The sequence below is a fragment of the Dipodomys spectabilis genome, unplaced genomic scaffold (genome assembly GCF_019054845.1).
Source record: "Dipodomys spectabilis isolate Male_0828 unplaced genomic scaffold, ASM1905484v1 ptg000043l, whole genome shotgun sequence".
NCBI lineage: Eukaryota > Metazoa > Chordata > Mammalia > Rodentia > Heteromyidae > Dipodomys > Dipodomys spectabilis.
In genome coordinates, this window is record NW_024870720.1 from 15,038,888 (window position 1) to 15,052,428 (window position 13,541).

Sequence of the window (13,541 nt, forward strand, 5' to 3'; positions counted from 1 at the left end):
CGAGCCGGGGGTGGGGGGAGCAGTGGGGAGCGGAGGGGGGGGCGCGGAGCTGCTCCGACGCCGTCGGGGGACGCACGCAGCCTGGGAGGCAGGGCGGGAGGTGACCGTGTTGATGCGGTTGTAAGAAGCTGACGGGACCCTCTTTTCGAAGGCCAGCCCACGGCTCCTCCTTACGTTTGGCACCCAAATTCTTGGGCCCCGCGGGCCTGAAAGCGTAAGGCCGAGGCCCGAACTACCGCCCTTCTGGATCCCACTATTTCGAGGTTGGGCCTCCTTCCCCAGCGGGGTCCTAGACGCCTGGACTCCCCAGGATATGTGTGTGTGTGTGTGTGTGTGTGTGTGTGTGTGTGTGTGTGTGTGAGTGCGCGGCACTAGGTGGTTGAAAATCAAAATCTGGGTGCCAGTTGGATCCTTCGCCCGATCCACAGGGCGTCGGGGGTCCCCGAAAGGCGTCGGAGCAGGAGCCCAGCAGCTGATAAAGTCATCTTGCAGCCGGCTTCGCCCAGGCCGCCCTGCCCTGCATGTCCACTGCAGCGGCCCCAGGACCACCCAGGACCCCGGGCGTCCCGGGAGAAATCTGGAAGGATCTTACAACAACAGGGGCATAGCTCAGCGTCTCCCCCCTGCCCCCGCTCGTCCCCTCGACGCCCAAGAATGAGTGACAGGCGCACAGCCGACCTTTCCCACTGGCCAGGACAGGGGTGGGCGGACGACTCCATTCAAACCCGCCTATGGGCAGGGGTGGGCGGGGGCAGGCCTGGGTTGCAGAAACCCGTGGCCTGGGTTCCAGGGTCTCCTGCCTCGAGGTTGCTCGGGACCACTTGGGTTTATTTTGCTTTTGCGAGGGAGGCAGATGTTGACCGGTCTCCATCTTGGCTCCGCTCAGACCGGGGATGGGGGGGGGGTAGGGGGGTGGGTGGGAGTAGGGGGTGTCTCCCCTCCCCCTCCAACCATTTGGTTGAGTCACCCCCCACCGGGGCGCTATCTGCGTAGTCAGCTCCCCCTCCTCACTTCCCCGGCCTTTAAACCTGCGAGAATGTCACACATGGAAACCTTTAGCAAATGTTTGTTAATGATCATAACAAAGGCATCATTCAAATTAGGCAGGTAATTACTACCAGAAGGACAAACTGGGGGCCGGCTGGCTCATCCATTTCTCTCTGCTTCAAACTCCTGAGTTTACCACCCCGGGACACCCTTCCCCCTCCCCCCCCTTCCCAGCCCCTTTAAAGCTTTCCAAAATGAATTGTGCAGTTAGCATTTGTGGGCCAGGAACGCTGGGGCCTTGAGTGCGGGGTCCCAGGCGGCGGGACAGAGCTGGTGGGGCTGTCCCCCCACCCCCCGGCCCAGGCTCCCTGCCTTGTCTCCCCCTCTTGGATAACATATATATATATACATACACACACATATGTGTGTACATGTCTCGATAAATCTATATACATATACATACACGTTAAACGAATATATTCCTGTATATACAGGAATATATGTCTATACACACACCCAGCTCAACTGATCTTTAATAACAGCACGAACGCCTGCCCAGCTTGGCCTGTCACTGCGCGCACTCTCGACTGTGCGTTGGAGGACCGTGGTTCGCGGCCGTCCGTCATCTACAAGCATTACGGTATCCTGTTAGCATTCCACACAAGGGGCTGTTCATCCCTTCGCCCTCAATGATTTCCTGAAGGCACGAACATGTGGAAGTAATAGCTAGCGCGGCAGCAGCCCGAGCCGAGGCAGCACCCGAGACGGGCGCGCGGCAAGGCACCGGGGAAACGAGCTCCCCAGGCCGGCCCACAGGCGCCCTTCCCCGCGCCCGGCACCCTCCCGTCCTTGTCCAAGTCAGGCACGGCCCCGCGCTCTTTAGAGGGCTTCCCTGCGGTCCTCTGCGTCCCCTACCCGGCGACGGTCACTCGAGGTGCCCATCTCAGCCTGCCCCTCCCCCTGCCCATTTTGAGTGGGGTGCGGGCGAGATGGTGGGGGTGGGAGAGGACAGAGGGTAAAGGATGACCCTCCCCCCACTGAAACAAGAGAATTCAAAATTAGAGCGCAGGACGCGAACGCCCGCCCCTCCCCCGCCTTGCTGGGAAGCCCCACGGGCCCGGGTCTGGTTCCTGGAGCGCCAGCGCCCCCTTTCCCTCGCCAGCGGTAGCGTCTCAGCCCAACACTCTGGCTTGGTGTCCTGGGGCCCTTAAGGTTGTGACCCAATTCTTAACTCCCGGGACTTTTGTAGGGTCGGATCCATTCAGCGGGGGTAGAGCTCGGAGACAGCCAACATAAACCCCGCTCCTAGGATGCGGGGATACCCGGCGTAGAATCTCCAACCCTCAAGACTGGGCCTTTACGTGAGACAGAAGCCAGAGCGACCCCCCCCCCCCCTCCAAGATGACCCCTGAAAACAGAAGGTAAGAGGTAACTAGCTCCTAAAGAGGAAAGGGCATTCTGTGAGAGAATGTTCCAAACGTACGCAGACCCTCAGTCCTACGCGTAACCCCCTGTCAGACTCCAGCCAGCCTTTCAAAAACTCACCAAAGTCCTATTAGAATCAACAGTTAACTAATCCCATTAAAGGATTAGCAACGACGCGGCCACTTTCCCCGAGAGATCCCCTAGTTCAAAGACGCGAGGCCGCTGGGGAGATGTCTCCCCGAAATTCTGCTTGGCCCAGGAGTTCCTAGAGAAGGGGCAGGGCTCGGTTCCAGATTTATTTTCTCTACTAGGCATTATCTGCAATTCTACGCGTTGTTTTTCTTCTGTGAAGAAAATACAAAACTACAGCGACGTAGGAAAATAGCCCCCAAACTGGGAGGCAAGCTCATTCTGGAAATGATGGGCTATTTGTAGTTTCACGTAACTTCTTTTCCCGGCAGAGCGACAACCCCCGCCTCCACCCCCACCCCCACCACGCCAGCCACCCCCACCCCATCTGGTCTCTTTCTCCCCGCCCCCCAGTTGTTGTTGAAGTTTGGGGGTTGGGACAGGACCCCTTGATTGCATAAGAGCAAAAGGCGAAATCTGGAGGCTTGCGAGATTGAGTGCGCAGTGAGTTCGAGGGTAACTTTTATTTTGAAGAGGCTGAAGGGAGGGGGGGCTTCATTTCCTGACAGCTATTTACTTAGAGCAAATGATTAGTTTTAGAAGGATGGACTATAACATTGAATCAATTACAAAACGCGGGTTTTGAGCCCTTTACAGTTGGAGCTAGTGGGAGAGAAACGGAGACTGGAACTACGGAGAGGATTGGAGGCCTTGGGCGGACGGTTCTCCCCCCATGTGTAGGATTTTCCTTGTGGATTGACAGTCGGAGAAGGTAAGGGAGGAAGGAAAAAAATAAATTTTGTTTCGGAGGGAAATCCTTGATCAGATCTTGGAGCTGGAAGACACAAATGCTCTTCAAACTTTGAGCAATGAGGGGGAGAAACAGGGGAAAAAATGGAGCTGATTTCTGTTGTGTTCCCAGAAGAGAAATTTTTTTTTTTCTGGATAAACTTTATTGAGCAGGGGGAATAACCATAGAGTTAGAAAACCTGGAGATTAACACACACACACACACACACACTCACACACACACATTCCCCAGACCTATTTTTAAAAGTAGTGTTTTTCTAAGAACCCTATGGCCTCCCCAAGAAATTGTTTAGGCTTACATTTTTGAGGTCTCTTTCGAGGTGGGGGTGGATTCTGGCATGAACACCAAGGGGCCCCGGGGAGTGGAGGCAGAGGTGTTCGCCCTCTTCTTGGCAGTGCGTTCTGGAAGCGACAGGTTTTTAATGACTATTTTCATTCCTTGCCCGGCAGTTTGGCGGCACAGCGCTGCAGTCTGTGGGGCTGGTGGGGTGCTGTAGCTCGGCGTTGGTGTCGCGCCGAGTGGGGCGCGGGGAGGGGGTTTAGGAGGCAGGGGAGGTGTGAAGGGCTCAGCTGGAGGAGATCGGACCTTAGGTGCCAGCCGTGTGCACATGGCGCCAGCCAAGCGCGCGTAATTACTGGACGGCACTGCTCCTGGTGCGAGCCCGGGGTGGAGGGGGGGGGGTGGGTGGGCAGGCCAGACTCTGCACGGCCGTGGCTGCTGCCAGGCCGGGTAGCGGGGCGCGCGTTGGGGGGGGGGGCGGGGAGAATTTGAGGCCCTCCTCGCTGGATAGACAGGGGTCCGGGTAACGGGCGCCCGCCCTGCGGTGCGCTCTGATTGCGCGCCCGTCCCGGAGGCGGCGGCGGCGGCGGGGCGCGGGCTAGCGGTCTCGGGGTAATGACAAACACATTTGGCCCCGAGTGAAGAAGTCGTCGTCGGTGCCTCACATTCCAGCAACTGGGATTTGAGGAATTTGGAGCTGCACGCCGAGGGGCCCTCATTGTGCGCCGTGGTCCCCACCCCCACGCGTCTCCGATCGCCTGCTTCCTCCGTGGAATCTGTCCCTCCCCCCCCCCCCCGCGGGGCCCTGGGGCCGGGTGGAGTCTCGATCGCGGCCCCGAGGCGGAAAGAGGCGAGGTGTTTTGGAAAGCGTTGTCACCGAGAAGTTCGGGACTGTAGGAAACCGACACGGGGGGGGGGGGCAGGTAAGGCAGAGAGGTGAGCGGCAAACGTCGGTCGCCGTCGGCAGGAGAGCCCAGGGCTCTTTCTTTCTGCCCCCGCTCCCCCGCCCCGGTGCTTCTCTGGCGCTGGGATGCGTGGCAGTGGCGAGGCCGCGCACCCGCGCGTCTGCCTCCTCCGCCTCTCAGAGGATCCCTGGGTTCATCTTCCCAGCTCTGATCTCGCGGCGGGCTGCCGAGTCGGCTTCCCGGGGGGCCTCTGCTCCCAACTCCCCCCCGCCCTCCACCGTCTACCTCTAACGAAATCGGTTTAGACCTGGGAGGGGGAACTGCCCCCGAAGCGCCCGGGGGAGCGGGCGGGGTCCTCCAGGCTCTTGGAGGCCGCGGGGTCGAGGTTCTGTTTGGAAAGGGAGTGCGACCGGATCCCAGGAAGCGGTGATCGGAGCCCGAGCGCCCGAGGCCAGGTGTGCGGGAGTTGCCGGGGACTTGGCGACGCGCCTTGTTCAGAAAGGAAATGCTGTCTGCGCGCTGTGAGTCCCTCCCGCAGCCGGTCCGGCCGGTCCCGCCCCGGGATCCCTCTGCCCGGCGGAGACTCCTGGATGTGCGGGGAGTGCCTGGGGGGAGCCTGTCCCTCAGCTCGTCCCCGTGGGCCGGAGTTGGAGAAGCCCGGCTGGGGAGAAAGCCTGGCAGGCTAATCCCCGTCGCGTCTGGGCCACTCCGCGCCTCCTGGCTGCCTGGAAAAGCCCGGGACTGGGCGGTGTGGGAAATGGCTTTCTGGCTCCGTGGCCGAATTGCTCAATGTTTTGGATTGACTTGCTCTGCTCCTCTTAGAACCAAGGAACTTTGGGGGGAGTCAGAGGCGTCCTCCAGGACCCTACAGTCCGCCGGACTAACATCCCCAAACTCTGGGAGCCTCTAGAGGAGAGAAAGGGTCGTGCCCGGCCTCTGCACCCCATCTGCCGGGGTGGGGGGCGCTGGCTGAGATTTTACACAACTCTTCTCGGGGTGGCAGAACGGGGACCCCGGCGTTTCCTCTCCCTCCCCTCCCCCACCTCCTTTCCACACGCCTTTAATTTGGCAGGGGGGAGGGTGTTCACTTCTTCGACGCCCCAACAGGCCAAGGCCTGGCTGATTCCGCTCCGACACTCATCCCGCTTTGCTGTGGAGCGCTGCTATGGATGGTTCTCCTTGGGGGGTTGACTCCAAGACAGCTGGACCCTTGCTAGCCCGACGGGGGTGAAAGCAAGAGGGGGGTACGCCCAGAGTGATCCCGTCGCGCCCCCTACCCCCCTCCCCCACCTCCATGTCCGGGTCCTTAGATCGGCAGGAACGTAGAGCCCAGCTCGGGCTTCGCCGTCGACGCCGACGCTGCTTGGCTCTCTGGCTGGGGGCGGGGGGGGGGGGGAGTCACTGGGGGCGGGGCCTGGGGCCGGGGCCGTTCCAGCTGCAAAACGCGCCTGGCGCCGAGGCGGGCCGGTTCCTCTGCCTCCTGGGGACCGGCCGTGGGCGGCGCGCGTCCCGGGGACGCGGTGGGCAGCGCCTGCCCGCAGACCTCTGGACAGCGCACGCCCTCTGGCCTCCGGGGAGCTGCGTGCGCCCAGGTCACACGGTGCTGGCGGAAAATCTGGCCCATTCTGGAGAAAGCGTAAACGTTGGCCAGGTGACGGAGAGGTGCGGTTCCCGGTGAGCCTCACGTCCCGTCCCGCGCGCGGATTTACCCGTGTAACGGGCTTTGGGGAAGCGCGGCGCGGGGGAATCTTGGGGGATCGTCCCCGGCGGGGGGTTGGTTTGTCAGGGGTCAACTGCTCCAACCCCCCCCCCCCCCATTGCACTGTAGTTAGTCCTCGGCTTGGCCGGTCGCCCGTCTTTACCTGAAGTGGCTCGGTGGCATGCTCTTTGTTTTAAACTGCCGGCGAGCCGGGGACGGGGTGGAGATGCTACTCGGAGGGGATGGATCAGAGCAAGCCCGGGACTTGGGGCGCCTCCTTCCTGGCCTCCTGCGGTTCCCTCTCCCTCCCGACCGATCCGGGGGTGGGGAGGGTGGGGGGCTGGCGGGCTCACGGTGCGCGGAGGCCAGGCGGCCGTTGGGTAAGGTGGGCGCCGCAGCACGCACTCTTGGAAAGGTGAAGGAAGGGCGCGCAGGCTGGGCTCGCCCGGGCGGCCCCGCCAGCCCCGGCCCGGGCCGTTGGTGGTGGGACGCAGTGTGACTCTCGGGCCCACAGGAGGCGCTGGCGGGCGCCTGTAACTCTAACCCCTCCACCCCGCCCAGCCCCTCTCAGGTCTCCGCCGAAAACAATGCAAACGCCCTGAGTCCAACCCAGGGCGCGCCGGGCCTCTGCACCTCCGCGGCTCCGGGCTCGGTGGGAAAAGAGGGAGTGTGGGGAAGGGAGGGAGGGGTTCCCGGAGCTGGCCGGCCGGAATCGCCCCAGCCTCAGGGCAATCGATCCGCAGAATTCGTGGAGGAGGTGGAAGGGGAGGCAGCCTACGCGGCGTGCGTGTGCGCGCGTGTGCTTGTGACCGGAGGTGCTGGGTGCGGACCGTGGTCGGAGCTGCGGGTGTGGGCGATCCGGAGCCAGAGGCGCGGACCGCAGCCAGCCTGGTAAGATGCGCTGGGCTCCGGCGCCCCCTAGCGAGGTCCCCGGAGCGCTCCCCGCGCCCAGCCGGCCCCGGGCGCGCTCGGGCGCAGCTGTGCGGGAGCGCAGCGCCGGTGTCGTGTTGCGGGGCGCAGGGGGGGGGGTGCTGCCTTAGATGTTCGGCTCATTGGGCTCTCGTTTGCTTTTCTTGGAAGCGTGGAACGGACGCTCTGCAGGCCCTGGGTGGGCCTGGGGGGGAGGGAAAGGGGGAGACATCGGATGGGGGACGGGGAGGGGGAGGTGGGAAACTTGGCTTTGGGTTGGAGACTTGGGGCCTCCGAGGGGAGCGACACGCACAAGTCCCCTGGCCTCGCCCGCGGACTGTGTGGCTGTTGGTTGCTTTGTTTTTGTTTGTTTTACGACCCCGCGTGATGGTGCAAGTCGGAACATTTGTTTCCAGTCCGCTGGGCTGCCCCCACCCCCCACCTCGGCGGGTGGGTTTAGGAGGGGGTGACCGTGGCGTGCAAACAGACCGGGCATTGCGGTCGAGGGCGGTGACGGCGCCCTGGGGTCGCGTCCCTGCCCGGAAGGGCAGAGACACCAAGCACTGGAGCGTGTGTTCCCCCCAAACCCGAGTGGAGAGTCCTCCATAACCTTCTCGGCCTGGGTGGGCAGCAGTGTTTTCCGGGCTCTCCCGTGGTCCGATTGCCTGGCGCGAGTGATGATGATGATGAGGAGGAGGGTGATAAAGGTGATCTCATCCATCTTGGGCCTCATTCTCCAGGGGCTCAAGAGATTTAGGCATTGTTCAACAACAGTTTTGTTATTTCTCCTCCCATGCTGTAGCTTGCAATTGAGGTCACCACGAAAGCTAAAAAGTATCATGGGAGAAAGGAAGAGGTTGTAAATTAAAAGTTAGGACGTTTTAGGTCAGAATTGGTCGCAGTGGCGCTTGCTTTTCGGGATGCTCCTCTTTCCTTAGACCGACACTGCCATCTGCTGGCCACGCTGAAGAACTGCCATGTCCCCATGAATGGGCTTCCCGGAGATCGCAAACAAGTAGAGACATCCATCAGGCAGATGGATTTTTTCACCCACGGGCTTTACTCTCCTGCAACAATCATTGGATAGAAAACGTGTATTTTATGGACTTTTCTGTAATTTTATGCCTTTTTTGGAGTGGTGCTGGACATGAAATATAGGTCCTTGCCCATGCTAGGAAAATGCTATACTACAGATCTATATCCCTAGCGCCTTGCTTTAATTGTTCATCCTTTTCATTTGTATAAGGGGCAAAGAGTTTACCTTCCTCCCTCCTCTGCTTATCGGGGCTGATCTGCCAGTAAGATAAGTGGGTATTTAGATGTCTGTTTTTAACTGAGTGGCTATTACATGCTGCTACTCTTGAGGTTGTTCATTTTCAGTTACATCAATTTCGAAACAATCAAAAGGAAGTGTCGTTTTTCTCCTAAGGCTGAATATCTAGTGCAGGGGGGAACGGAAAGGTTTATGGGCGCAAATTGTTCCCATAAAAGTTCTTCAGCCGCCACCCATTCCTGGAATGTGTAATGGGCTCCAGGAGACCAAAACAACAGCAGGGTCTGCTTGGGTGCGGGTCTGGAATCACACTCTGGTCTGGAAAACAGAGCCGTTGCCATTGACACAGACCTGCTTTGGGGTTGCCCAAGGCGGAGTAAAAGGCTTCTGGGAAAAAAACCAAGATGTGTAATTTTCAGTTAGAATTAACTTTTGGAGAGCTGAAATTAACGCAACCTCGGAAATCTGAGCATTGAGGTCACCCATGGCTCTCAAGCTGGGAGAGTCTGCTGTGGTCTTTAATTGTGCCAGGGTGGGGTGAAATTCGATAGGCACTGGTTCTGCAGTGGGAAGCATTCATTGGTGTGGAAGCTGGTGTAGGAACCAAGTGGAGCCATTGCATTGCTCACCTCTGTTATGCTTTTGCCTAACATGTCGTCTTTGTTTATAAAGTCACCAGTTCAGTAGCTCTTCACTTGTTTGCAGGGGAGGAGATGGCATACTTCAAGAGAAAGGGTAGTTGTATATGGTGGTGCTCACCTGTGATCTCAGCACATAGGCTAAGACAGGAAGATCTCATGTTGGAGGTCAGAAAGAGAGCAAAGGAGAGAGAATAAAAATGAACAGTAGCTGTGATCAGGTTTGTTTCTGTGTGTGGGACTGTTGGCTACCCCAAGGTGATCGCTGACACGTAAGAATGAGCTGCTTGCCTGAGGAGACTCAAAACTCAGATCCACTTTCCACAGAGCAAGTTGTGTGGCTTCCAGGGTTTTACTGTGTGTGTGTGTGTGTGTGGGTGGGTGGATGGGTGCGTGCGTGCATGTGTGTACGTGCATGCTCACATACCTGTGTAGTGCTAGGGATTAAACTCAGGCCTGGACACTATCCAGGGACACTGTCCCTTAACCTTCTTGCTCAAGGCTGGCACTCTACCACTTGAGCCACAGTTCTACTTCCATCTTTCTGCTGGTCAATTAGAGATAAGAGTCTCAAGGGCTTTCCTGCCTGTGCTGGCTTCTCGATCCTCAGCTCTCAGCCTTCTGAGTAGTTAGGAATACAGGGGTGAACCACTAGGACCTGGCAAGGGCTTCGCTTTGTTAGGAAAGAGAGGCTGAAGCAGCCATCTGAAGTCACCATCTTCGAACTCATTTTAGGAACATGCAGAGGAAATCAACATGAAAACTCAAGTATATATGATAAAACCATGCAAGTTCTGCCCTTGCACGGTATGGTAGAGCAGGCAGGCATCAGGTATCATTAGTTTGGTTTATAGAAGAGAAGTGGTAGATGAATGCCAGATCTATGATCCAATATGGTATCTGTGTGTTTTTCCTGAGAGAAGGAATACAAAGGGAAGAGGAGGGGGAGAAGTCATGCCCCCTGCCAAAGTTGTTTTCCTGACGCTGTTTCTCTAACCTCTGGCAATACTTCTTAAGATGTTAAGAGAGGATGGAGTTGGAAACCCCATGTAAATTTGGCATGAGAGGAAATAGTATTTCCAAAGAAGATGGATGTGGAGTGCACTGTTCCTCTCTCTGCGGTGCTTTGCCCTCGCTGACTGCAGTACCTGTGTCGCTAGTAGCTCTCTGTACATCTGATTTGTGGCTCTGGGATGGGGGTAACTGACTGAGGATGAGCTACCACTCCCAAGGTAGAAAGGCCCTGAGAATAGCAAGATTCCCTCCCAGAGCTCCTCACTCCAAGCCTTCAGGCTTCTAGCCATCCTGGTACTGCCAGCACCTCCTCGTGGGCAGACTGCAATTCTTCCTGAAGAAATGCACATGAGTAATGACATGAAACTTCACAAATAACCTGGGTTTCTAGCCAAGGAGCTGTTCTTATCAGAGACAGGAGTTTGAAATCTTTAGCAAACACATGTTGATGCTCAGGATTCATACCACTATTATTTGCTTGGGGGCCCTGTTTCCATTGCCCACTTTGGATGTCAGTAAATAATCCCTTTGGCTTCTGGTCCACTCTATCTGGACACACAGAAGGAAATGTGACAGAGGCCTGGCCGGGATCGCATGGTCTGCAGAGCCTGTTTGGTAAATGCACTGAGCTCAGCAGTACTTGAGAGATGCATCATTGGCTAGCCTCGTGACAGAAATCCGGATATAAATGTGATAACACACGAGAGAGACGTCAGGCTGGTGCTGCAAGCGTCTTTGAAGTTGGCTAAGTGGATTATCAGTGGGAGGCTGATGTGTTTGTGAATAAACTCACCATCCTTACTGCTAATTGAGGTATACCAGGCCCCCAGCATGCCTCTGAGACCATAGCAATATGGAAATCCCATGTCCTGACACCTGCCAGGATCCTCAGAAGCCCTACCCCAGCCAGCACCGTGCAAATAGAACCTGGGTTCACAACTCTGCCATTGCTTTCCTTGCTCTGGGGTGAGCTGAGAAGGCATGGAGCTCCCGCTGGCGTCAGGAAACAGTGGGGCGCAGACAGCAGGACAAGGCTGAAGCAGTGACCTTTCCTTAAGCGAGACTCTATAGTAGAGTAGAAACAATATGGCTTTCTCGGCTCCCAGATTTGTGTTGGAATCCTCCCTCTGCCTGAGTTATTTGCGAAACTTCTCTGGGCCTCAATTGCTACTTACAGTCAATTATGTCTCTGTCTTTCTTTCTGTCTTCTCTCTGTCTCTGCCTCTCTCCAATGACCCCCTCCTCCTTCTCAGCATTGCATCTCCAAATAAACTCAGTTCCTTCCGGACTTTTCTGAAGTCAAGATCTGACTTCTGTATCTAAGCCTATGTAAAGCATGGTCAGGTACCATCAAGCCTGCTCTGAGTCATTATCTGCTGAGGCCTCTTCATCAAAAAGAAATAAAGGAATACAAAACAACGTGGGCTAAACAAGGCGGATGTCGAGCCCTTCTTCCCTAATTTAAAGGCTAGTCACTCAAATCATGCGCACATACCTTACTTCTAAAGTCAGTGAGGGCTGGGCTGGGTGTCATCAGCTCACTCCATTACATGAACTGACTTGCAGTGGGACCTGGGTATTAGGATGTATGGGTTATCTTTGATTTTGTGCTAGTACTGGGGCTTGAACTCAGAGCTTTTCACTCTTGCTTAGATTTTGGGGGGCTCAAGGTTGGTGTCATGCCTCTACTTCTGACTTTTTTTTTTGCTGGTTAATTGGTGATAGGAATCTCATGGGCTTTTCTGCCCAGGCTGGCTTTGAACTTCAATCTTCAGATCTCAGACTCCTGAGTAGCTAGCATTTGCAGGTGGGAGCCCCTAGAACCTGGCTTGGATTATCTTCAAGCTTTTGTTTCTGCTCAGGTCCCAATTGTAGAGGAAGTGACTCCTGACGAGTTGAAACATGAAGCAAAAACTGCTGCATCTAAAAGCAGAAAGTCCATCATGTTGTTTGCATTCTTAATTTAAATGATCTAAAGGAAGAGTTTTTCTGTATCTAGGAGACCCTATGTCAAAAATAACTAAGCAAAATAAGATAGGAGGTAGGGCTCAAGTGGCAGAGCTACTTGAGTGAGTGGGAGGTCCTCAATTCAAACCCAATACCACCACCACTAAAAAAGTGTTTAAACTTTAGATCCATTCTGTCTCAAGGCTTCAACTGGGCTATTTGATTCTTTCTGCTTAACATATTAATTGAAGGTCCAATTTTAGACCAAAATGAGGCCAGTAACATTTTCTATTGTGCAAGGTCTAAAGAGAACCAACATGAAGGTTCTTTTTTTCTTTTTTTTTTGTCGGTTGTGGGGCTTGAACTCTGGGCCTGGGCGCTGTCTCTGAGCTCTTCAGCTCAAGGCAAGTGCTTTACCACTTGAGCCACAGCGCCACTTCCGGTTTTTCTGGTGGTTTGTTGGAGATAAGAATTTCACAGACTTTTCCTGCCAGGGCTGGCTGTGAACCGCGATCCTCAGATCTCAGCCTCCTGAGTAGCAAGGATTATGGGCGTGAGCCACCGGTGCCCGGCATGAAGGTTCTTTTCTATTGGCTAATTCTGTTTCTGTTTGACATTTGCAGTTTTCCACAGCTATGGGGACTTCCCATCAGGCCTTCCTGGTCTTCGGCTGTCTCCTCACAGGTATGCATCTTGTCCTCTAGGTCTTGGTCCTTGGGATCCTTGCTTCTAAGTTCTGTGACCTGTGGGTCTGTTACCTGTACCGTGAGCACACAGGCCAACCCCTGGGGAAGAGAGATAGAAAGTTCTCTGAAACCACGGCAAACTTTCATTTCCCTTTCTATATTGCACTAATTCCATTTCAAAAGAGTGCCCTCTAGTGTCGGTTTGAGGCTATGCATAGTCCTGCCATCGAAACTGTACAAGCCTAAACTTCACAACTACCCTCTTCCCTGCCCGTGGCCTGGCCTTCCTGAAGAGGCAGATCAGATCAATTCAAGCATGATCAAAAGAAAAAAGGACAGAACATTCCTGGGTTGAGACGTGGCTGAAGTGGCAGAGTATCTGCCTAGCAGGTGCCAGGTCCTGAATTCAAATTCTTGTATGGCCAAAAAAGAAAGAACAGAGCTCTCTTGTCCTCTCCAGCCTGCTTGCCCCAATGAAGGACGCTTTCTTAAATAAGTTGGTACTTGTCATTGACAGAAGAGTGTTTGGCTCATGGGAAATCTTACCTCTTTCTCTGCCATGCCTATTTGTTAAAACATTTTTCAGATTTTCTAAATTTTCATCCAGGTCTTAACTATGACTACCAATGTTTCCCCTAAACTTGGCTGGGGTCCCCATATTAGGCTCTTAGGGAGAGTGGGGGCCATTAACTAATAATGAATTAAGTCATGCTACTATCTCCTGTTTATTTCCTAGATGAGAAGCCAGACTGAACTTTGAGATTTAGGATGAACTTACAGCTCGGGTTTTACTTACTGTTTGAGAATTAAAATCCATACCTTCCTGCTTTGGTCTCTGA

The 13,541-nt window shown here is 55.5% G+C and overlaps 1 protein-coding gene across 1 annotated transcript in view; it reads left to right on the forward strand.

Moving 5' to 3' along the window:
* The first annotated feature begins 3,171 nt into the window (after positions 1-3,171).
* Pdgfra (platelet derived growth factor receptor alpha) overlaps positions 3,172-13,541 on the forward strand; it is a 44,420-nt gene continuing 34,050 nt past the window's right edge. Inside the window, exons 1-2 of the mRNA XM_042678398.1 lie at positions 3,172-3,313; positions 12,640-12,700. Of these exons, the coding sequence (XP_042534332.1) occupies positions 12,652-12,700 (49 nt within the window). The 5' untranslated portion in view covers positions 3,172-3,313; positions 12,640-12,651. The remainder of the gene's footprint in view (positions 3,314-12,639; positions 12,701-13,541) is intronic.